Source organism: Mesoplodon mirus (genome assembly GCF_964341445.2).
Source record: "Mesoplodon mirus genome assembly, chromosome: 4".
Taxonomy (NCBI): Eukaryota; Metazoa; Chordata; class Mammalia; order Artiodactyla; family Ziphiidae; genus Mesoplodon; species Mesoplodon mirus.
The window spans coordinates 154426909-154451758 of NC_138979.1; the positions used below are offsets into that span (position 1 = coordinate 154426909).

At 44.6% G+C, this 24850-nt stretch overlaps 2 protein-coding genes across 2 annotated transcripts; both read left to right on the forward strand.

Moving 5' to 3' along the window:
• Positions 1-1834: 1834 nt before the first annotated feature.
• On the forward strand, positions 1835-3651 carry LOC309803181 (protein FAM136A-like). The gene has a single exon (XM_082619080.1). It carries the CDS (start codon positions 1838-1840, stop codon positions 2252-2254), a length of 417 nt encoding a protein of 138 aa, XP_082475206.1. The 5' UTR covers positions 1835-1837; the 3' UTR covers positions 2255-3651.
• Positions 3652-14136: 10485 nt separating this feature from the next.
• RDH12 (retinol dehydrogenase 12) lies at positions 14137-23603 on the forward strand. Its single transcript, XM_082618824.1, has 7 exons — positions 14137-14328; positions 15768-15886; positions 16364-16519; positions 17789-17893; positions 18732-18941; positions 20575-20764; positions 23418-23603. Exons 1-7 carry the CDS (start codon positions 14261-14263, stop codon positions 23518-23520), a joined length of 951 nt encoding a protein of 316 aa, XP_082474950.1. The 5' UTR covers positions 14137-14260; the 3' UTR covers positions 23521-23603.
• The last annotated feature ends 1247 nt before the right edge of the window (positions 23604-24850 follow it).

Genomic DNA, 24850 nt, shown 5'->3' on the forward strand with positions numbered 1-24850 from the left:
TTTATAGCAAAAGGGTGGGGTGGGGTGGGAGGGGCTGTGATAATTGAAGAGTCCATTGGGGAAAGCTGGGAATCCAAAGTATGGAGGCTTCTCATTGGTTGGGCTGCTGAAGTCTGATTGGCTGGACTGTATGCAGTGGAGAGTTTTCTTCTTCCTGCTGGATAGTGATGTAGGCAACACTTTGCTGTGGGAGATGTCGGCGAACATCTCTTCCTGTTTGGAGTAATTGATGATGCATGGCTGGGCATGAGAGCTGTCCCACTCCAATTGTAGCTGAGGTTTCTTTAGTTAATTCCACAAAATTGATGACTGAAGATGGGTAAGCAGAAGAGTCACTTGGAGAGGAAGTTAGAGGAAGTGCAGAGGAGGACCTTGAGGAGCACTCAAAATATGGGATAAGTAGAGGAAGGTAAGACTGAAAATGGACTGTGAAAAGGGGACAGAGAGGTTGGAGATGAATTAGCCTGGGTCTGAGCAGGTTAGAGAAACCACACAGTAAATTTGAACAGGGAAATTTTAATATGAAGAATTATTAACCATAACAGGGGATTGGAATAATGAGGAACTGGCTTGTACAGGAGTGATTAAACTTTTCTTATAAAGAAAAGTAAATATTTTAGGCTTTGGGGGCCATCTCTGTTGCAGCTACCAACTCTGCTACTGTAACATGAAAACAGCCATAGACAGTATGTAAATGAATGAGCATGGCTGTGTTCCAATAAATCTTTATTTACACAAACAGGCAGTGGACTGCATTTGGCCTGTGGGTCACAGTTTGCCAACCAGTGGGCTAGTAAGAAGTAAAGAGAACTCTAGGGAATTCTCTGGCAGTCCAGTGGTTAGGACTCCCCACTTTCACTGCCAAGGGCCCGGGTTCAATCCCTGGTTGGGGAACTAAGATCCCACAAGCTGTGTGGCGTGACCAAAAAAAAAAAAAAAAAGAACTCTAAAGGCTAAAAGAACAGATAAAATAAAAAATAGATATAATTTAAATTTTTAATAGCAGATATACTATAAATAATACAACATAATATATAATAACCCCTACCTGGGGCTGAGATGGAGCTCCCTAGGAAAAGACCCATTCTACTCCCAGACTGAAGCCCAGGGCTTGCTGGAGAGTATAGCACACTGAATGGCAGAGAAGTCACTGTCTGCTGCACCACTGAAATTTGCTGGAAATCCACTGTGCTAGGGAAAGCTGTCCACAGGGAAGTGTCTCACTGGAGGCACTCTGCTACAAAACCACCTGAGGGGAGGGTTGCTGGGGGACGCTGCCGGCCACTGAATGCTGATGGAGTCAGGCACTTGATGGTGCAGGAGCTGCGTGGACTACAGGAGCCTGGCACTGCGGGAGCCAAGCCTGCTGCAGAAGCCTGCAGAGCTAGCGCAACAGAACCAGAAAGCAAGCCCCTTTCCTTCCGCAGTGTCTCTCCAGTGCCATCTATTGACAAAGCTTAATATCGTGCCAGATGCCAAAGAAGAGAAGACAGAAAATAGAAGGGTCATTTTCCACTCATAAAGCAGGCAAAAAGGATGAATTGGAGCTGAAAGGCAATAAATTGATAACTGACACCAGAGGGAACCCAGAGGATGTGGTGTAATAGATACATTATAAAGGCATTTAAGGAAGTGGGTACAACACCAAAAGCATGATCCATAGAAGAACAAATTAAGTTAGACTTCATCCAAATTAATAACTTCTGTTCTTTGAAAAATAAAGACTGGGAGAAAATATTTGCAAATCACATATTTGATAAAGGACTTGTAGTCAGAATATATATTTTAAAAACTCCCCAAACTCAAGATTAAGAAAACAATCCAGCGCCGTGTCGCCATGGCGGAGCTGCAGCAGCTCCGGGTGCAGGAGGCGGTGGATTCTATGGTGAAGAGTCTGGAGAGAGAGAACATCCGGAAGATGCAGGGCCTCATGTTCCGGTGCAGCGCCGGCTGTTGTGAGGACAGCCAGGCGTCCATGCAGCAAGTGCACCAGTGCATTGAGCGCTGCCATGCACCTCTGGCTCAAGCCCAGGCCCTGGTGACCAGCGAGTTGGAGAAGTTCCAGGACCGCCTGGCCTGGTGCACTATGCATTGCAACGACAAAGCCAAAGATTCAATTGATGCAGGGAGTAAAGAGCTTCAGGTGAAGCGGCAGCTGGAGCATTGCGTGACCACGTGTGTGGATGACCACATGAACCTCATCCCAACCACGATCAAGAAGATGAAGGAGTCTCTGTCATCCATTGGGAAATAGATGTCTGCTATTGGCCATCAGGGCTGAAGGCAGGAGTCTATTTAAAAAGAGAAATGGGGATTTGGGTTTTCTAAGGAAAGTTTATGAATGAGGAAATTAAGGATGGCAGCAAGTTTAAGGCCTACATCACTTGCCTCTGGACACTGGTTCCTTTGTGTTTGAAACCTAGAAAGTGAAAAAACCTGGTGCTAAAATTGGGGTCAGAGATAGCACAGGAGAGTTTTTGTGAGCCTGAATTTCACGTGGCAAGTGCTTATCCTGGCAACAGGGAGTCTCCCTTGTACCAAACCAGAGCCCTCCAAGGTACCAGATTCTCTTAGTACACAGATACCAACAGGCTGGCAGGTTCATCTGACCTGCTTATGAGCTGGTGGAGTGTGAGGAGAGGTGCTTCTGTTTGTTGCCAACCTCCTGTTTACCAGAAGGATCACTACAACATTTCCCACAAACTGGAAATAAAACAAAATCCATGAGGTCACTAATTTAGAAGGGGAAAGGGGGCTTCTGGGGATTTGTTTTGCGTGGTTTTGTTTTATATACAAGGGCATGAAGCTACTTTAAGATGTAGAGTTGGGAGAGGTAGTTTCGATAAAAACTTTGAAAGGGTCCTTGCAGATATTCATTTCTGGCTGTCAGGATGTGGATGCGCATTTCTTTAAATTCTCACACATGACATCTTTCAGCCTGGAGACCCTGCAAAAATATAAGAAGCGCTATCACACTGGTAGGGGAAGCAAACCTTCCCTCTGACTGACAGCCATGATGAGCCCTGAGGCTGTCAGCAGCAGAGTCAGCCGAGTGACAAGACAATCTTGCAGTGACACTCACCCTTGAAGGGAAAGGGGATTTTGATTGTGCTATATGCTAGTATTCAAGAATGAACAGTGAAAGAGGAATTGTTAGCTGCTTAATTAAGAGAGTTATGAAGTACTGGCTTTGGAAAAATCTGGTTTTCATAAAACAAAATAGAATGAAAGCCTAAACCCAGTATTGCTTACTTTGCCCCCTGTGATAACAGAGCTCAGTTGAAACAATCCCTTGGCAACACGAAGGTCAAAGAAGAAAAAGTAAGCAACTCAGGGCCAAGCTGTGACTCCTTTAGAGCAAAAAACGGGACAGCCCTCCGGTACCAAATACTACTTCTGTGACATGCGTTGTTCTTGCCCCAGTTCTGGCACCTTATCATTTTATTAAGGACCTTGTGTTTTTACCAACTTATTACTTGAAATGATAATATAGCCTGTCTGTTTGCTGTTTCAAGACTGTGATATATTTTCCTAGTGGTTTGGTTTTAAAAATACATGACTTAATTTTTCTTCCACTATTGTGTTTCTTTCCTTATATCTGGCCAGTGAATATATAACTTTCTCAGGATGCTTCTCTTTGTAATGTGTGAAATAAATTTAAGAGGTCCAAAAAAAAGAAAAGAAAACAAACCATTTATTTATTTATTTATTTATTATTATTATTTTTCTCTCTTTTTCTCCTTGCTGTACGCGGGCCTCTCACTGTTGTGGCCTCTCCCATTGCGGAGCACAGGCTCTGGACGCGAAGGCTCAGCGGCCATGGCTCACGGGCCTAGCCGCTCCGTGGCATGTGGGATCTTCCCGGACCGGGGCACGAACCCGTTCCCGCTGCATCGTCAGGCAGACTCTCAACCACTGCGCCACCAGGGAAGCCCAAATGGGTACATTTTTAAAGTGCTCAATATCACTAGTCCTTAGGGAAATACAAATTAAAACCACAATAAAATGCCACTACATACCTACTATAATGGCTAAAATAAAAAAGACTGACCATATCAAGTATTGATGAGAATGTGGAGCAACTGGAACTCTCATACACTCCTTCTGAGAATGCAAAATAATACAACTACCTTGTAAAACAGTTTGGCAATTTCTCAAATAGTTAAATGGGAGTTAAACATACATCTATCGTATGACTCTTAGGTAATTTCCCAAGAGAAATGGAAGTTTATTCATTCAAAGACTTGTATGTGAATGATCATAGACTCTGTGTTATAATAAAAAAAGTAGGAAACAACCCAAGTATCCATCAACAGGTGAATGGATAAACAAATTGTAATACACCACACAATGAATACTACTCAGCAATAAGAAGGAATAGACTTTCAATGCACTCAACAACCTGAAGGAATCTCAAAGTAACTATGTTGAGTAAAAGAAGCCAGACCAAAATGATTCCATTTATATAAAATCCTAGAAAACGCCAACTGTAGGTTATAGACTGTGGTGATAGAAAGCAGACCAGTGGCTTCCCGGGGATGGGGGGAAGTGGAGAGAAATGGGAGGGTTTTACCAAGGGGAATGAGGAAGGCTTTTGGGGTGATGGACATGTTCATTGTCTTGACGGTGGTGATAGACTGTGTGATGAGTGTATGGTAATGTGAAAACTCATCAAATTGTATACTTTTAACGTGCATATAAATCATACCTCAATAAAAGTGTGAAAAATAGAAGTAGGTATTGATCAAGTGTGCCATGCTACTGAGAAGTCAGGCAACAAAGAACTGAGACGTGTCCACTAGATTCAGCACTGTATCAGTCATTGGTGACTTTGGGGAGAACAGCTTCAGAGAAGTGGTGGGGTGGGAGCCTGATTGGAGGAGGCCGTTGGGTGAGCAGCTGGGGAGGAGAAAACAGTTTAGTATCAAGAAGAGGAGGTGGGAAGGTAGGAGCATTTTTATTTATTTTATTTTATTTTATTTTTTTGGCCACACCGCGCGGCTTGTGGGATTAGTTCCCTGACCAGGGATTGAACCCGGGCCCTCGGTAGTAAGAGTGTGGAGTCCTAACCACTGAACCACCAAGGAATTCCCTGGTAGGAGCATTTTTAAAGAGCACAGAGGAAAAAGTTAAAGATAAAGGGGAGATAGGAGATAAATGATAGAGTAAGGTCTCTGAGAAAGCAGGAGATGATGGGCTAGAGACAAATTCACTTCAGGAGGAAAGGAAAATGTGATGAGCATGAATTCAAATAGATTTCTAAACTTGGTAGCAGAATATTCCTTCTGGTGGTCCCTATTTGTGTGTGTGTGCGTGTGTGTGTGTGTGTGTGTGTGTGTGTGTGTTAAGAGGTCAGGATACATGTTGAAATTGAGGCAAGGAGTTTAAGAGGGATAGTGAAGGTTTGAAATAACCTTTGTGGAGATTAGGTTGGTGGCAATTAGGGAAATAAAAAAAGATGGACAGTTTCATTGGAATCCCTGGGTGACGTTGGTGGCTATGTACTTATAATGGCATCAACATGCAAGGTGATGTGATTTGTCTCTAGCAGCTCTCATCAGCCAGCTGCACAAAGAGGACCAACGCATGGGTTCATCCAGAGTTGGGGTTTTCAGGCTCTCAGGGCAGAAAGACAAGGGGGTCAGGGGGCTGAGGATATTGGCAACGGAATGATTGAAGTGATGAGTATGAAATCTCAGTTGGATAAAAAAGGAAGTGATGACAGCAGGGCCTTAGGGTGGTCTGGAGGTCCTCCTGGGGTTAAATAACTGCTACATTGGGCTTCGTGCCACAGGAGAGCTAGATGAATAGGAGGTGCTGTGGTGGGGTTGTCTGGATGCAGGATTTTAGAGGTGGATGGTTCCAGGTGTTGACAGGCTGAGGGGTGGAATGAGGTAGAGGAGGTTTCTGACGAGGAGGAGGTCAAGGGCCTGAAGGTCCAGGGAGTTGCTGGAACATCTATGAAGATAATTAAGTCACCTGGACGATGGCAGTGTTAGGATGAGAAGGCTGAGAACCAGGCACCAAAATCATCTGTGAAAAAAGAGACATGGGAGGGAAGTACATCCAGGACAGGGTCAGAGAGGAGGAGCCTCATGACTTGAGGCTCAAAGGAGCAGGTGTTTCATGTCAGGATGGAGGAAGGGTCTGGAAGTGGGGGTGGGCTGTGGAGAGGACAGTGATACCCTGCCCCCGGGAAGCTGAGGCATGTGGGATACGGGAGAATAAACAGCCTCCACTTCCGAAACTGCAGGCAAAGAGGTGTCCACAGGACACAGCCAGTTCTCAGTTGAGGCCGGGAATTGGGGGTACATTAGAGATACAAAGGCTGAAGATGTGAGGGTGTTTATTATTCATGAAAATGGAATTCCGGTGAGAAGTGTGGAGGGGAGAGGATTGTGGGCTTGGGTCAGGGAGAAGACCAATGGGTTTATGTTTGGGAATGTTCATTTAGCAACTCTGTGTGCAGTGTGGTATGTTTGTTCTTTCAACAACCAAGAAAACTGTCAGTGTGCATGCACTGTGGTAAGGGCTGTTGTACAAATAGCACAGGGCGTTTGCAAGCAGTGAAGTGGAGCACTCCTGGGGAAGGCAAACAAAACTCCAGCTGATGAAGGAAAGGGATAGTCCAGAGGCCAGGAGGAGGGGCAGTTGAGCCAAGTGAGCCAGTAGATGGGGTGGAGGGGTGATCAAAGCATACCAGGTATGGGTTTGAAAGCACATGGTGTGATGGAGCTCACAGTGTTCTAAGAACGTGAATGAGTCTAGATCAAAGGGTGGGGATGGGTGAGGGATGGTAGATCAGGTCAGAGACAGGCAACAGTCAGACCATGAAGGGCCTGTGTGCCAAGCTAGAGTTCGAACTTTATCCTGAAATCAAGCCTGTGAAAGGTTTTAGGCAGAATGAGATCATTGGATTTATGCCCAGCTGCTGTCCTCCCAAACAAATTGTAATGCTCAATAAACCAATTTCTCCCACCCACACTTCTCTGAGCTCCAGACCTATATTTCCAGCTACCTGCCAGACCTCTGCCTTTGGCTTTCCTGGCCTCTTCCTGTGTGTGCCTTGAATCTAGTGAATGACACCACCCTTATTTTATTTTATTTTTTTCGGTACGCGGGCCTCTCACTGTTGTGGCCTCTCCCGTTGCGGAACACAGGCTCTGGACACCCAGACTCAGCGGCCATGGCTCACGGGCCCAGCTGCTCCATGGCATGTGGGATCTTCCCGGACCGGGGCACGAACCCGTGTCCCCTGCATCGGCAGGCGGACTCTCAACCACTGCGCCACCAGGGAAGCCTGACACCACCCTTCTTTATGCCTACATCCAATCTCACAGGTGCTGTTAGAGAAAACCATGCTCCTGGGGAGGTTGGTGCCAGGACAAATCAATGGTTAACAGCAAAGTTGTCTAACATGCATATTCATTAATTTGCTCCATTATCATGCTCAATCAATGTTTGGAGATGACCCAGTCCACATACTGGGTTCAGGATAGAACTGATCTATGGCATATCATTTTCTTTGTCTCTTCCAAGCTTTCATTTAAAAGATAAATCCATACAGAGTAAGATTTCATTAGTAAGGATATCTATTACTTTCTATTGCTTAAGGAAATTATTTTGCAAATACAGGCTTAGCAAGAATTCTCCAGGATTGTTCTCTTAAGTTGTTTTTTCAGTTATCTATAGTTTTGTAACACACTATATATGTAACAATCCACCCACACATAAGGATTAAATCGAATTTATTTTATAATGTTCACGATCTGTGGGTCAGAAACTCAAGCAAGGTTCATCTAGGTGTTTCTTCCCCTGCATGTGGCGTTGACTGGAATTACTCCATGGGGTAATCCAGATGATGTCTGGGTTGGTCCAAGAAGGCTTCCCCTCACATGTCTTGAATCTCGGGAGGATAGCTAGAAGCTGAACTCAGATGGACCACTCTCCCTCTCCATATAGACTCAGGGCATCTCCGTGGTCTTTCCAGCAGGCTTGTTCAACTTCTTCCAAAATGACAGAACTCGAGGAATGATATTTAAGAGATAGAAAATTTCTTAACTTCTGGGCTTGGAAACTGGCACAACATCACTTCCGTGTAGTCTATTGGTCAGAGAAGTCATGCTACAGTCACACAGAGCCCACCAAGATTCAGAGAGAGGAGGGGTACATAAACCTACCTCTCCAATTGTCAAGAGACCAAGAGAATGTATGCCATCTTTATTTTTCTTTCTTTTCCATTATGGTTTATTACAGGATATTGAATATAGTTCCCTATGCTATACATAGGACCTTGTTGTTTATCCATTCCATATATAATAGTTTGCATCTGCTAGTTCCACAATTCCCAATCCGACCCTCCCCACACACCGCCCCCCCTTCCCAGGAACCACAATGTATGCCATCTTTAAACTGTGCTCTTGCTCGGGATCTAGAAGGATATTTTACAAGTGAAATTATTCTTTTGGTATTTCTGTAAAATTACTGAAATCGTTATCATTCAAAATATGTGTGAGGGCATCGTTTAAAAAATTTTAATATCAATCCATTAATTTTTATTGAGCTGTAATTAACATATGACAATATTCATCCTTTTAAAGTATACAATGCAGTGGTTTTTATTATATTCACAAGGCTGTACAATCATTACCACTGTCTAATTTCATAACACTTTCATCATCCCCAAAAGAAACTTTATACCCTTTGCCAATCACTCCCTATTCCTTCCTCTCCTCAGCTACTGCCAGCAACTAATCTAGTTTCTCTCTCTATGGGTCTGCCTTTAGAGATTTCATAAAAATGGAATCATACAATATGTGGCTGTTTGTGTCTGGCTTCTTCACATAGCATAATGTTTTGAAGATTCTTCCACATTGTAGTACATATTAGTGCTTTATTCCTTTTTATGGCTGAGAATAATTCATTGTACAGACATACCATATTTTCTTAATCCGTTCATCAGTTGATGCACAGTTTAGGTTATTTCCACTTTGGGGCCACTATGAATAATGCTACTATAAACATTTGTGAACAAGTCTCTGTGTAGATATATTTTTTTATTTATTTTGTAGACGTACCTAGGAATGAAATTGCTAGATCGTATATTAACACTATGTTTAATTGTTTGAGGAGCTACCAGACTGTTTGCCAAAGAAGCTATTTTACATTCATATCAGCAGTGTATATTGCCAGTTTCTCTACATCCTTGCCAATACTTGTTATCATCTGTGTATTGATTTTAGTCATCCAAGTGGGTATGAAGTAGTATCTCTTTGTGGTTTTTTGTTTGTTTGTTTGTTTGTTTTTTTGCGGTACGTGGGCCTCTCACCATTGTGGCCTCTCCCGTTGCGGAGCACAGGCTCCGGACGCGCAGGCTCAGCGGCCATGGCTCACGAGCCCAGCCGCTCCGCGGCATGTAGGATCTTCCCGGACCGGGGCACGAACCTGTGTCCCCTGCATCGGCAGGCGGACTCTCAACCACTGCGCCACCAGGGAAGCCCCTCTTTGTGGGGCTTTTGATTTGCACTCCTCTGATGACTAATGATGCCGAACATCTTTCCATGTACTTATTGGCCATGTTATTTTTAGGTACGTATCCTTGGAGAAATGTCCACTCTGATCCTTTGCCCATTTTCAGTTGGGTTATTTATCTTTTTATTATTGAGGAAAGTCAGGATTTTGACCCAGGAAATCTGGCCCCGCAACCTGTGGGTCTAACTCTCATGCTCTCCTCCCTCTTGCTATGCATCATGGTTACAAAGTGGTACAAATTTTGTTTTATTACTATTTACTCTAGGTAAGAAGTAGGATGAAAAGACATTTAAAAACTGGAAAATATAGCTTCTCTTGGAGGTGATAACTCTCTTGGTTTGGGAAAAGAAACATTTATAACACCTTTAGGAAGGCAACAGGTACCCAATGGAGACAGTTTAATAAAGAAATAGCTAAACTGCCTTGCATGAGAAGATAAAGGAATTTGGGGGTTTGGGTGAATAGTCAAAAAGGAACAAAGATAAGACTCCCTAAAGAAGAGAGTTAACTAATCGTCACATTGCATACTTTAAATATCTTACAATTTTCACACTACTATATATAAAATAGATAACCAAAAAGGACCTACTGTATACACAGGGAATTATACTCAATATTTTGTAATAACCTGTAAGGGAAAAGAATCTGAAAAAGAATATATATATACATATATATATACACAACACACATACGTGTGTGGGTTTGTATAACAATATCTGTGCTGTATACTTGAAACTAACACTTTAAATCAACTATACTTCAATAAAATAAAATTTAAAAAATCTTACAATTTTATTTGTCAGTTGTGCCTCAAGAAAACAAGAAGGAGGAGGAGGGGGAGGAGGAGGAGGAAGGGGAGGGGGGAGGAGAGGGAGGAAAAGAAGAAGAGGGGGAGGGGAGGAAGAAAAGAAGAGTAGTATTAGTAAGAAACATGTCAGGAACTAGAGTTTATAGATAAAAGTAACCAGTGAAAATTTTTCAGTGTCAGGGTAACCAAAGGACTTTAAGAAAGGGCTGTTTAAAGTTTAGTATTAAGTCAATTATGTTGCTGAATTATAAACCCCCTCCATTTTCCCAAATCTTGGAAAAATCACACAATGTGTGAATTCACAGAAATCTTTGGGAGATTGATTGTTGGTCTTCCCAATAGATATAGGAAAGGGATCTAAGCCAACTTTATGTAAAATCAAAAGATGGGATGATTTCACTAACATTCGATTACATCTTATCATTAAAATGTAACACAGTGATCAAGGATTATTAAAATAAATGTGGCAGAGTGAATTGATGAGACCTTAAACTTATGTTTTGCTTTTCACTGCTCTGAAAAGAAATCTCCATGTTGATTGTTAGGGGTGGGTGTAAGGGAGCCAGATGTCATATCATAGTATGAATGTGGTCCGATGGTGCCCAGCACTGTAAGTATGTGGATAGGACACCAGTAATAAGATTTGAAATGTATGGAGCTAGAAGCTAATCAGTGGAAAATTCTTCCAGTCATCAGAAGTGTAAAAGGTAAGTGGAATGTGGACTGTTTTGTTCTCATCAATCCCTGGTCAAAATGGAAATTATTCAATAATGCAGCATATACAATTACAAATGTACCATTTTTTCTTTTTTTTTTTGGTGTGAATACATGAAAAATAATTGATCAGAATTTCCATTTCTAGGGCAGCAATACTACAAACCACAAGTGTATGTGACTGTGTATGAAAGCACATAATTTATGCAACTATCAATAATTCAAAACAAATTTGAATAAAACCTCAATCTAAGCATGAGAAAACATCAGAAAACCCAAATTTAGAGGCATTCTACAAAATAACTGGCCAATACTCTTCAAACGTGCCATTGTACCTAACAACTAAATGCAGTGTAGGGTCCTGAATTAGCTCCTGTTCAAGAAATAGAACATTAGTGGGAAAACTGGTGAAAATAGAATAAGTCCTTCAGTTTACTTAATATTACTATACAAATGTTAATTTCCTAGTTTTAATCATTGTACTAAAATTATTTAAGATGTTAACATTAGGGGAAGCTGTATGAAGGGTACATGGGATCTTTCAGTACTATTTTTGCAACTTTTCTGTAACCCTTAAAAATAAAGTTTTTTGAACAAATTTGATCATCCATGATAGAGGTAAGGCTGAATTATCTTTTAATTCTGTCTATGGAAAATGATATTTACAAAATCATTGTCACAGCAAGAGGACATCAGAACTATGCAGCCAAAAAAATGAGAAAAAATATCATTAAGCATGTCAGGCAGTTAGTTAATAAAAATATAATTTTCTGGACTTTGTGATCTTTGTGGCAATTAGATTTTTTTAATTTAATTTTTTATTTTATTCAAGTACAGTTGATGTACAATATTATATGTTACAGGTGTACAATATAGTGATTCACAATTTTTAAAAGTTATACTCCATTTATAGTTATAAAATATTGGCTATATTCACTGTGTTGTACAATATATCTTTTTTTAAAATATCTATTTTATTTATTTATTTGGTTGCGCTCGGTGAAATACAGTGAAATGCACAAATCTTAAGTGTGTATCCACTGAGTTTAAGAATGTCTGCCCAGCAGACATCCGCTAGGAGGAAGGCATTGGGGAGCATCAGCAGAAAGTTCCCCTCAGGGGCTTCTGGGACTTTGCAGTATTTGCAGCTGACATTGCTGCAGTGAACTGGACCCAGAGCAGGAGAAGCGGAAAGAGATGCGAGAGGCAACCTGGGAGTCAAGAGGGATTCCCCTTGGGAATGATCTGACTACTCCTTTTTCTGTTCATCAGGTTCTTGGGATTTGCAAGGGGCAGGAATGGAACCAGGAAATGCTCAGTAAGTGTATGTTAAATGGATGGATGAATCAATGAATGAAGGAGTGAGCACCTGCCTGCCACAGAAGTCTTCTTTCGTCACTTGTGTCTTCTTGGAGCCTCCTCTAGCTTTGCAGGAAGGAGCAGATCTGGGGCATGACTCTTGGAGTCCTGTCCAGGAGAGGAATCCTGAGTGAGCAAAGGCTGTGAACCCTGCATATCCTCCTCCCATCCCCTCACACACCTCCAGAGGGCGCTGAGTGTTTCTGCTTGGTTTGTTTCTGTCTTTCCCCTCATCTTTAATAGCATTCAACTGAAACATCACCTGCATTCTTATGTCTCCCTTTTCTACACTAAACCCTTGAATAAAGCAAGTAGGACAGAAATCAATACAGCTAATCATAACAGCCAACTCTCTCTCTATATATATATATATTTTTGGCCTTGCTGCACAGCATGCGGGATCTTAGTTCCCTGACCAGGGATCTTAGTTCCCTGACCAGGGATCTTAATTCCCTGACCAGGGAAACTGTGCCCCCTGCAGTGGAGGTGCAGAGTCTTAACCACTGGACCACCAGGGAAGCTCTAACAGCCAACTCTTTTTCTTTTCTTTTTTTTTTTTTTAAATTTATTTATGTTTTGGCTTCTTTGGGTCTTCGTTGCTGCGTGCGGGCTTTAGTTGCCAGCGAGTGGGGGCTACTCTTCGTTGTGGTGCGCGGGCTTCTCATTGCAGGGGCTTCTCTTGTTGCGGAGCATGGGCTCTAGGCGTCTGGGCCTCAGTAGTTGTGGCGTGTGGGCTTCAGTAGTTGTGGGTTGCGGGCTCTAGAGTGCAGGCTCAGTAGTTGTGGCACACAGGCTTAGCTGCTTCACAGCATGTGGGATCTTCCCAGACCAGGGCTTGAACAGGTGTCCCCTGCATTGGCAGGCGGACTCTTAAGCACTGTGCCACCAGAGAAGTCCCTGAACATCCAGCTCTTATACAGTGTCTACTATGTGCTAGTCTCCGTCTCAAATTTCCTACCTATTTAATTAATACTTAAAAAGGTAGGTGTATATTTTATCATGCCATTATGCAAGTGAGTTAACAGAGAGGTTTAGTAACTTGCCCAGGGCCACCCATCTGGTAAGCAGTTCAGCTGAGATTTGAACCAGGAAGTCCACGCTAAGAGCCCATGCACTGAAACACTATACCTTTTCTTTGGCATGTACAATACATGTGTGTGTTAACTTCATTGAAACAGAACATAAAACACAGTCAAGTGCACAAATCAAGTGTGTGACTCAGTGAATTTTCACAAAGTGAGCACACCTGTGTAATAGCAACCCCCCCCCAAAGAACAGAACACTACCCGCCCCCCAGGAGATCCCAACATACCCCACTCCAGTCTCTACCCCTTCCCCACCAAGGGAAACACTCTCCTGAATTCTCTCACCTCTCTTCTGGGGGTTTCTTCCTTGTCTGTCTATTTTAATCACACTGTATTTCAAGTATCATGGGGTCTGCTGCTAAAGTTAAAAGTATTCTATTTTGCAGGAGTGGAGGTCACGGTGGTGGAGGGAACACATTCCCTAGATAAGAGAAATGACTGAGGGTGGGAAAGTTAGGGGCAGTTCTCCATCTCCCCTCATTCTCTTTGCCAGTAAGTGTGAGGCTCTGCTGTTTTCTCCATCCTTCTCTCCCAGGACTACATCTCCCAGCAGGCTGTGCTCTGACAGCTCTCGGATTTAAATAGGATTCTGGGCTACGCTTAGAGCCAGGCTGTTGCTGAACACCCAGGAGCGAGAGGAGCTGGAGGAAAGAGAAGCAGCAAGAAGCAGCCAAGAGTTGGAGCCAGACCAGGAGAAGCCCGAGCCAGAGTTGGAGTCAAAGTTGCTCTTGGTAAAGCAGCAGCAACTAAAGAAGTTGAAAAGATGCTGGTTTTCTTGGGACTGCTCACCTCCTTCCTTTCTTTCCTGTATGTGACAGCTCCATCCATCAGGTTTGTCTTAATTCAGTAACTCATTCAATAGTTTACAAAGCCCTGAATTGGGAGCCACGGAGCTTGTAAGAAGATGAGTTCATAGCTGCTGAAGGAAGAGAAAGGGATGGAGGCCAAGGGAGAGAAAGTCAAGGCAGGAAAAGCAGGAAGGAAGGAGGTAGTTATGAATACTGTGGTGGAAAACGAGAAGGAAGCACCTGGGGCTGGGAGAGGAGGGGCGGGTTTGAATTCTGATGCTAGTGGAAGGCTGAGTGGATGACTCTGGTAAGTAGCTTGACAGACATCTTATGGGGGAGTCCTTGCTCTTTCACTCCATTCCCTTGGGTTCCTCTGAAGGTCTCCCTTTCTTCACTGTCCCTAGTCAAGGTGGCCCTGCTGTGTTACGGTGGGTGGTCATTGCCGAGGGACTCAGTTGTTAAGTACCAGGCATCTGGGGAAGGGAACAAATTCTCTTCCCTTTGAGACTACCCTTAACTAACGTTTTGGGTTGGCTCTTTTGCTGTGGGATTTCTGGAGATGTCAAAGAAATGTGTGTTATGAGTAGAGAACTTTTAAATTATTGATGATAAAGAAGGTTAAATGGACATATCAGAGACAGAGTGTTGCTCTAGGTCCCGCCATAGAAACCTGGGTTTGGGTTCCAATTTTGCCACCATGAGCAAGTGACTTGAACTTCTCTGAGCCTCAGCTTTCTCCACTGTAATGTGGGGATAATAACAGAGTGGTTGAGAGAATTAAATTCCCTTGGAAAGCGCCTAGCCTAGTGCTTGGCAGTTGGATGATGCTCAGGTAATGTTAGTTTTACTTCCTCCCGTCCTATTTTTGGGAACTTATCAAATCAACTCTATGTAAAAGGAGGCTCTCTGCACAGAGGTCTGAACAAGGGAGGTTTTCTCTCTGTGCATTGATGGCGAGTATGAAATCTCTAGTGGGATGGCAGAATATTCTTGCTCTCTAAAACTGGAGAGGCAGCCCAAGAGCCGTATTTCTATATGGGACCCTGGAGGTGCTGTTCATCAGTTACTCACCAATGATGCTTATTGAAGGTGAGGGCTCAGGACCACTGATTCCACTAATGCCCATCCCCCTCGTGTTTTTAGGGCAGGATAGAGAAGGAAGATGACCTCTAGGAACCTCTAGAGATAGGAGCGAGGTATCTTTGTTGTTTAACAAGGAACCATTGGCCCTGGCTCAAGAGAACTTATTCTATTTGCCCAGATGATCATTTGTAGCTTCCGGGCACGTGACCTCCCAACCTGAGCTGATAAGCAGGAGACTGCCTTGCCCACTGGGGAGACGCTGTCCCTTGAAGATTAGCTTCTTTAAGTCTCCTGACAACAATGAAAAGAAATCCCTCTTTGAGGCTGGGTGGATTTTATGTATCTCAGTATGGGGGTGGAAAGGATGGTGCATAAATGTTTTGTTTCTCTTGCCTGTAGGAAGTTCTTTGCTGGTGGGGTCTGTGGAACAAATGTGCAGCTTCCCGGGAAGGTGGTGGTGATCACCGGTGCCAACACAGGCATCGGCAAGGAGACAGCCAGAGAGCTTGCTCGCAGAGGCAAGTCCTTCCTTTCCATTTCCACAGGGCAGCACCTCCTGTCTTTCTCACTAGGAACTCTACTCACGTTCCCTTTTCTTTCCTCCTGGGCTTAGAAATTCTGGTCAGGAACTCAAGGAACCTGGGATTCAAGTCCAGCTGTGACACCAACTTACTCTGTGACTTAAACTTTCCTTCCTTCCTGCTCCTTCTCTGTTATATAAAGTAAGGAAAACAATGATGTCCGTGTATAATATTGGTCAGGTCAGTTATTCTAAAAGGAGATCCTAAGCCATGTTAAATATCAGGGTGTAAAAACCAGGGTTCCCAGCCTGGGGTTAAGCTGATAGCAAGGAGAATCTGGAAGCGGCAATTTAGCCACTCACTGCTTTAGGGATGGTGCGGGGAATGCTCTGTCCACCAGTCCCAAACTCACTTACTAGACTCTTCTTCAGCCCAGGGTCTGACCACATTGCTGTCTGTTTGTTTTGGCCCCAGGAGCCCGAGTATACATTGCCTGCCGAGATGTACTGAAGGGGGAGTGTGCTGCCAGTGAAATCCGAGCTGATACAAAGAACTCCCAGGTGCTGGTACGGAAACTGGACCTATCTGATACCAAATCCATCCGAGCCTTTGCTGAGGGCTTCCGGACAGGTGAGGCCCTGGGGATTGGCTAGAAAGGCAGGAAGCTGGGTGTGGGAGTGGCTGCTCCACTCTGGACCAACTCTGACCCTTACATCGGACCCATCATGGATTCCACTGCACAGGTTCTGCCACACGAACCAGCAGGGCAGGGAATTGGCACGGGGATGGTGGGTGGACAGGCTGGGCAGGATCCTTATCATCTTGCCTCAGCAGTGGGAATGTTGGAGGTGACAGCTCCCTGCCTGGGCTTGTACCTTGGCATCGAGGTGTGGCCCTGATGCCACTCTCTTCTTTCATCCTGAGAATCAAATTTCTGTGGCCATAAGCACAAGAGGAAGTTGTGCTGCTGCAAATATTCTTCTGTATCTTGGAAAATGACCATCTTCTATCAAGGACTATGAAATCCATGAGGGACAGGAACCATGTCTGTCTTATTTTACCACTGTATGCCCAGTGCCCAGCCCAGCTCAGAGTCAGTACTAAGTACACATTTGATGAATGAATGGATGAATGAATGAATGGTGTCCAGGAAGATAACAGCAACTAAAATTAGAAACCCAGGACTTTCCTGGTGGCACAGTGGTTAAGAATCCGCCTGCCAATGCGGGGGACACGGGTTCGAGCCCTGGTCCAGGAAGATCCCACATGCCGCGGAGCAACTAAGCCTGTGAGCCACAACTACTGAGCCTGTGCTCTAGAGCCCGCGAGACACAGCTACTGAGCCCGTGTGCCACAACTACTGAAGCCTATGCACCTAAAGGCCGTGCTCCGCAACAAGAGAAGCCACCACAATGAGAAGCCCACAGACCGCAATGAAGAGTAGCCCCCGGGCCTCCCTGGTGGCGCGGTGGTTGAGAGTCCGCCTGCCGATGCGGGGGATGCGGGTTCGTGCCCCGGTCTGGGAGGATCCCACATGCCGCGGAGCGGCTGGGCCCGTGAGCCATGGCCGCTGGGCCTGCGCGTCCGGAGCCTGTGCTCCGCAACGGGAGAGGCCACAACAGTGAGAGGCCCGCATACCACAAAAAAAAAAAAAAAAAAGAGTAGCCCCCGCTTGCCACAACTAGAGAAAGCCCGTGTGCAGCAACAAAGACCCAACCTAGCCATAAATAAATAAATAAATAAATAAATACATTTATATATATTAAAAAAATTAGAAACCCAATGACAGTGGCTACTGAATATCACTGAGATAGGTCCAAAGGCAAGGAACAAACACTCAGGACTGGCAGCTAGCTGACTCCTTGCTAACCACATGGTCTCCTTGGTTGTGCTCTTTAGAGGAAAAGCAGCTTCATATTCTGATCAACAATGCAGGAGTGATGATGTGCCCATATTCCAAGACAGCTGATGGCTTTGAAACCCACCTGGGAGTCAACCACCTGGGTGAGTATCTTAGAGTGAGTGAAAAGCGAGGCATATGCCAGCATGTTCTCTGTAGGGATATCACCCTGTACCAGTGCTGAGAATCTCCACTGGTCCTCATAGAGACCAAGATTCTGCTAGACTGGAGATATTGGTTTTTCTTTCACTACCCCTCTCCTAACCAGTACAAAAAAGAGAGCTCATCCTACTCATACTGTTAAGAAACCCCAAACTTAGGAGATACCAGGAAGAAGAATGTCCTTCTTGAATGGGACTGTGGTAATGCAAGACTTGCCAAGCAGGGTCAGGAGTGGGGGTGCAGAAGTCCGTGTTTGGCTGGAGGGGGGGTCATATCTATAACTGAGGACTGAGCAAGCAAGGGTTGGTCCATCGTGGAGGCAGACCTTGAGGACCTGAGGTATGAGAGAGGCTAGTGTTCAGAGCTCGAGGCAATGGCTCTAGTGAGGGGATCACAGAACAGGTTCTCTGATCCTCGGCAAAAGTTATTTCCCCTGACTATTCCATCCGTCCTTCTGTACCTGCCCACAGTTGTGTGATCATAACCAGACGGGGGATGTCAGAAGCCAGCAGTTGCTGCTGACCGGGTCAAGGACAGAGGAACAAATAACAACAGATTACGTATATATTGCCTTACCTGGAGTCCAGCTCTGGCCCTTGCCTTGAGGACTCCACTAACTCAGACTGACTGACCATTAGCACTAAGGTACTCATGGTGTCAACATGTTCACACCCAGAAGATAGTGAGCTAATGATGAAGCCCTGTCATACATCAGCTCCCACACCCCGAGCCCAGGCTGCCGTTCCACTCTTGAATCTCCCCTGCTGGCTCTCCTCACAGGCCACTTCCTTCTCACCCACTTGCTCCTGGGGCAGCTGAAGGAGTCCGCTCCTGCACGGGTGGTGAACCTGTCATCAGTGGTCCACCACGCTGGCAAGATTCGCTTCCATGACCTCCAGGGTGAGAAGTCCTACAACCGGGGTTTTGCTTATTGCCACAGCAAGCTGGCCAATGTGCTCTTTACTCGTGAGCTGGCCAAGAGGCTCCAAGGTAAGTCTAGAGAAAGGGCCAGGGTTAAGACAGAAAAGCAGGGGCTTCAGTCCAGATTAGAGGTTCACAGAAACTTCTGAAGTCAGGATGTCAAACGTGCACATTTCAGTGGCAGCTCTGTGCACTTAGGAGAATGAGGTTATAAAACTGAGTAAAAACAGAGTCCTTGCCCTTGGGAAGCTTAAAATTGAACAGAGGTCAGGAACCTATAAACCTTATGTGCTTTGTCACATCTTATTTCATATTTATCATCTCATCTGATTTTTCACAACAACCTCTTGCAACAGGCAGAGTAGGTATTGTTTTCACTATTTTATGGGTCCACACTGAGGTCCAAAGAAGCTGCTGGCCCAAGATTATATGGCAAGTGAAGGAGTGAGCACTGTGCCATTTGCTGAGGTTTACAGGGTGAGCTGAGCTACAGAGCCGCCACTCACTGCCTGGAGTCAGGGTTTCAGATACTTGGGTGTGAGTTCTTGCTCTACCATATAGTAGCCACGTGTGTATACAAACATGTCCCTTTAACCTTCCTTGACTTCATCCCCTCAACTGTAAAATGAGGTGAGGCCACTCTTGATCCTATGATTCTGCGCTCCCCTGGAGTTTTTGCTGAGCTTCTGACACTGACATCTGCGAATCTGGAGGACCATTTGCTACAGTGAATAAGCCAGAGTTTGGGGAAAATGATATTTACTATCAGAATGCAGAAAGTAGAAGAATAGGGTAATCATTTAAATGAATACTAATAATGACAACAATAATTGAGAGTTTGTGTGTGCCATATACTATCTGTGTCTCAACTCATTTAGTACACTATTCCTATGAGGTAGGTGCTATCATTTTTCCCCTCTCTACAAAAGAAGAGGTAGGTACAGATATCTTGAGAAACTTGCCTGAGCAAGATATATTAATTCCGAGGCGAGCCAGGATTCAAATCCAGGCAATCTAGCTCAGAAGTCTATGCTCTTTACTCTTCATCGAGGTTCAGACCTTGGCCCTGCAACCAGCTAGGTGTGACCTTGGGCAATTTACTTAACCTGTCTGTGATGAGAACTCAGTTTCCTCAGCTGTAAATGGGCTTCTTAATATTATCTACCTCATGAACCTCTTTGAGAGTCAAATGAGATAACACATAAAACATGTAGCACAGCCCTTGTACGTAATAAGTACTAAGAATAGTGGAGACAGCAGGGGTGTCTTGGGGGCATGTTAACTCTCATCATTTCCATCAACACCTCTCAATCTACACCTCATTAAATGTGCTTGCCTGGCAAATGCAATTCACAACAAGGTCCTAGCTTCCTACCTTCTAACAGGACTGCCGCCCCGAAGACCCTCCAATAGAAATTCCAAAGATACCATTTAAGCCAAAGATTAAGATGACACTAAAATAGAAGGATGTTCAACCAAGCATTCCTTTTGGCGCATAGAAGGCTGAGGAGGCTATAGATCTTTCTGGATAAGATCAATTAATTACTCATGAGATTCTACCTGGCTAGAGGTGGTGTCTTCTGAACACTGGGGTTCAGTTTCCCAAGTCCCTTCTTCTCACTCGTGCATGTTGCTGCAGGAGATGAGCTGTTTCCCGGCCTCGGAGTGTGTCTCTGGTCTAACTGTGCCCTTTTTGCCCTAGGCACGGGGGTCACCACCTACGCAGTGCACCCAGGCATCGTCCGCTCCGAACTGGTCCGACACTCCTTCCTGCTGTGCCTGCTCTGGCAGCTCTTCTCCCCCTTCCTCAAGACGACGAGGGAGGGGGCCCAGACCAGCCTGCACTGCGCCCTGGCTGAGGGCTTGGAGCCTCTGAGCGGCAAGTACTTCAGGTGCGCAGAGGCCGCATGCGTTCTCCCCATCACCTGTGTGCCTGGGGAGGCATAGGACTCCCTGGGCTTTGCGCCCCCAGTGGCCAAGTTTGTGCCTGAAGGGGGAATCCAGGTTCACGTTGGGCCAGTAGACCAAATGCTGTTACTTTTCTAAGGAAACTTACATTTGAAACGTGGCAAAAGTTGGTTTTATGGCTCTGTTTCAAACCTGTGTGCCACATTTCCAGGTAAGCCTTTGTAGAGCCTTTTTCTCTTCCTTGAAGCTTTTGACTGACTTCCTTCATGAATTTTTAAATGACACATAGCACGAAACTCCAGGGCAAAGTCACCTGTTCCTAGTGTGAACTCTGTCTCCCAAAGCTGCGAAGACTGGCACTATCTGTTGGAACATAAAAATAGACATTTTGGTGTTGAGGTTTATCACAAACTCAATGGGCAATCAGAGTCTGGGAATATAGGGAAGCCCAGGATTACATCTCTTCCCATTCCATGACTTGATCCAGCCCAGTCTGCTTTTCTGTCCCACTTTGTTCAAGATGGTTCACTGGTACACCATTTATTAGGTGAAGCATTGGAAATAGCCTCAGTGTCCAACAATAGGGGAATGGATAAATGATCATAGCTAATGTTGCTTGAGCTCTTACAACATGTTTGGCACTCTTCTAAGTTTTACATGTATTAATTCATATAATCATCACAACTCTGAAAGGTAGATCGTATTATTGTCCCCATTTTACAGATGAAGAAACTGAGGCACAGAAAAAATTAGCTTGCTCAGGGTCATATAGTTTATAAGTGGTAGGCCTGGGGTTTAAACCCAGGCAGTCTGGCTCTAGAGCCGTGCTGTTCAGTGTGGTTGTCACTAGCCATATATGGCTACTGAGCACTTGAGATATGGCTAGTCCAATCTGGGACATACTGTACGTGTAAAATGTACACCAGATTTTGAAGACATAGTGAAGCTCATGATCCCAGTTTTATATAAAAGAAAGAGAAAGACTTTATATCTATATATACACAAACAGAGCAAAAAAGAGAGTAAGGAAAGCAATTAAATAATAGGTTTTTTTGGGCTTCCCTGGTGGCGCAGTGGTTAAGAATCCACCTGCCAATGCAAGGGACACGGGTTTGAGCCCTGGTCCAGGAAAATCCCACATGTCACGGAGCAACTAAGCCCGTGTGCCACAACTACTGAGCCTGCACTCAAGAGCCCACGAGCCACAACTACTGAGCCCACATGTCACAACTACTGAAGCCTCCGTGCCTAGAGGCCGTGCTCCACAACAAGAGAAGCCACGACAATGAGAAGCCCGCTCACTGCAGTGGAGAGTAGCCCCCACTCACTGCAACTAGAGAAAAGCCCATGTGCAGCAACGAAGACCCAACACAGCCAAAAATAAAAACAAACAAATTAATTAATTAATTTTTAAAAAAGAAACTCTTCTTTAAAAGACAAAATAAAATAATAGGTTTTTCTTCTTTATCAGTACTACATTTTCCAAGTGCTCTACAGGACTTTTCTAATTAGAGAAAAACTTCTATTTATTTATTTATTTAGGCTGTGTTGGATGTGCATTGCTGTGCACGGGCTTTCCCTAGTCGTGGTGAGCGGGGGCTACTCTTCATTGCGGTGCGCCGGCTTCTCATTGCAGTGGCTTCCCCTGTTGCAGAGCATAGGCTCTAGGCGCGTGGGCTTCAGCAGTTGTGGCATGTGGGCTCAGTAGTTGTGGCACATGGGCTTAGTTGCTCCGCGGCATGTGGGATCTTCCCGGACCAGGGCTGGAACCCGTGTCCCCTGCATTGGCAGGAGGATTCTTAACCACTGCGCCATCACGGAAGCCCAAAACTTCTATTTAAAGAAAAACACCATGAACACTCTGCTCTGCCCCAGCCCCCCTCACCTGCTCACCCCAAAACAAAACAGGGGTGCTTAGTCGGGTTCATGGGGCACAAGGGGTCTGTGGATAGAATTTCAGGGGTCTTCGAACCTGGATGGAAAGATAATTTCATCTTTAGTTTCACTAACCTCCGTCTGACATTTTCCATTTCCTTTGATTATGAATGTAGGAAGTGAACTGCAGTAGTAGTGATACCGGTGACTTTGTCCCCAAGAAAACTATAAGTAATTTCATGTCACATGGCAATTGTTGCAGATACCTCAGGATGTCGCTTCTGCTCACCAATACCTTGAAATCTGGTGGTGATTAGACCCAGTGCTAGCCCTTCTAATAGAACACATTACTATACCACACATTGTTTTTAAAATATTTTATACTGTGTATAAGATAGATAACCCTCAAGGACTTACTGTATAGCATGGGGAACTCTACTCAGTATTCTGTGATAACCTATATGAGCAAAGAATCTAAAAAAGAATGAATATATGTATATGTGTAACTGAATCACTTTGAGGTACACCTGAAACTAACACAACATGGAAAATCAACTACACTCCAATAAAACTAAAATTTTTAAAAAGTCAATACAGAAAAGAAAAGGAAATATTTTAAAACTGCATTTCAATACAGTTAGTTTCTTTTTATCTAATGTACTTTATTACACATTAAAAATATATTCTGGAGAAGAGGACATAAACTTTTCCAGACTGTCCATTTTCACTCCTGGATGTTCACTCCCTTTCTATGCCCTCCAGTGACTGCAAGAAGACTTGGGTGTCTCCAAGGGCCCGGAATAACAAAACGGCTGAGCGCTTGTGGAACGTCAGCTGCGAGCTGCTGGGAATCCAGTGGGGGTAGAGCTGGTGGAATAGGCACAGCTGTATCAGGCCCAGTCCACGCCATAAGGAAAGGGGACCGAGGAGAAGGCCCACCCTGCAGGACTGTCCTGGCTGGCTGCTGTTGCGAATCCTGCCCTGCTCTGATACTCCTGACCCTTCTAGAAATCTTCGCACACCCAACCCTCTCGTGAGGCTGGCTCATGGCACAAGACAGTCACACCTACAGAGTATTCTTCTCCAAGACTTGCAGAGTCGGCCACCCTCTCGGGCCAGGAGGACTGGGCAGATGCCAGGCTGGGCACAGGGATGGCAGAAGAACCTGGGAAATTGGGTCAATTTCCTTACCGAGACCAGCTAGCACGCTCAGCTGAGGTGACAGGAGCATCAACGTCACTTCTTTCCAGGGGCCATGGACTCAAAAGCTCTTGACGGATCTCTTTCCTCTTTGAAACATTAATCTGGAGTCTGGACCAACTCAGGAAAATCTTGGCTCAACCTTGGTCGATTTTAGTTCCTTCCTCTGAGCATCCTGGAGCAACGATGTAAAGCTGGACCTTCCTGTTTTCTTTTTCCAGTACTTTTTTAAAAATTAAAAACAGATATTTTCAGCTTTACTGAGATATAATTAACATATTGTGTAAGTTTGGACCGTCCCATTTTCAATGTAGATGGTTTCTTTTTCTAAAGAGTTCCCTTTTACCTCAATTTTTAGAGAAAATAAAGACTGCACATTCACCTTATTGCCTTATTTATTCTCTCAGGGTAGCAAGGGAGAAATGAAACCAAGTTGTTGTTTTTGTTTTGTTTTATTATTTATTTATTTATTTGGCTGCACCGGGTCTTTGTTGCTGCGTGTGGGATCTTTGTGTGGCGTGCAGGATCTTTAGTTGCAGCATGTGGGATCTAGTTCCTTCACTGGAGACCAAACCCGGGCCCCCTGCATTGGGGGCACAGAGTCTCAACTGCTGGACCACCAGGGAAGTCCCAAAACCAAGTTTAATGAGTACTATCTCACCCTACCCACCCACCCATAACCTTCTTGTAATATCTCCTCTGGGTGCAGAATAAGATGGTTCAGTTGAGTATTTTCTCCAGTTTCTTCCAGCTCTCACATTTGATTATCTAAGAAGTGATAGGAGTGACTTAAATTATACAGGTGCTGAGCTTCACTATAGATTAAGCCCAGAGGTTGTAAAGGACTTCATTTAATTTGATACACAGATGCAGAAAAACCAAGCTCTGATAAACCCTCTGCCTAAAATCATAGCTCTTTTCTCTTTTGGCCTCCCTGCTCTCCTCTGCTGTGGCCTTGGGTGACCTATTTCTTGCCTTAAGTGCTGAAGTTCTCC

What these genes read in the sequence shown, in the direction of transcription:
- LOC309803181 (XM_082619080.1), top strand. Translation starts at nt 1,838, where the DNA reads ATGGCGGAGCTGCAGCAGCTCCGGGTGCAGGAGGCGGTGGATTCTATG.
- RDH12 (XM_082618824.1), top strand. Translation starts at nt 14,261, where the DNA reads ATGCTGGTTTTCTTGGGACTGCTCACCTCCTTCCTTTCTTTCCTGTAT. An exon ending in CAGAGAGCTTGCTCGCAGAG is followed by an intron (nt 15,887 to 16,363) that starts GCAAGTCCTTCC and finishes TTTTGGCCCCAG; the next exon opens with GAGCCCGAGTATACATTGCC. An exon ending in TGCTGAGGGCTTCCGGACAG is followed by an intron (nt 16,520 to 17,788) that starts GTGAGGCCCTGG and finishes TGTGCTCTTTAG; the next exon opens with AGGAAAAGCAGCTTCATATT.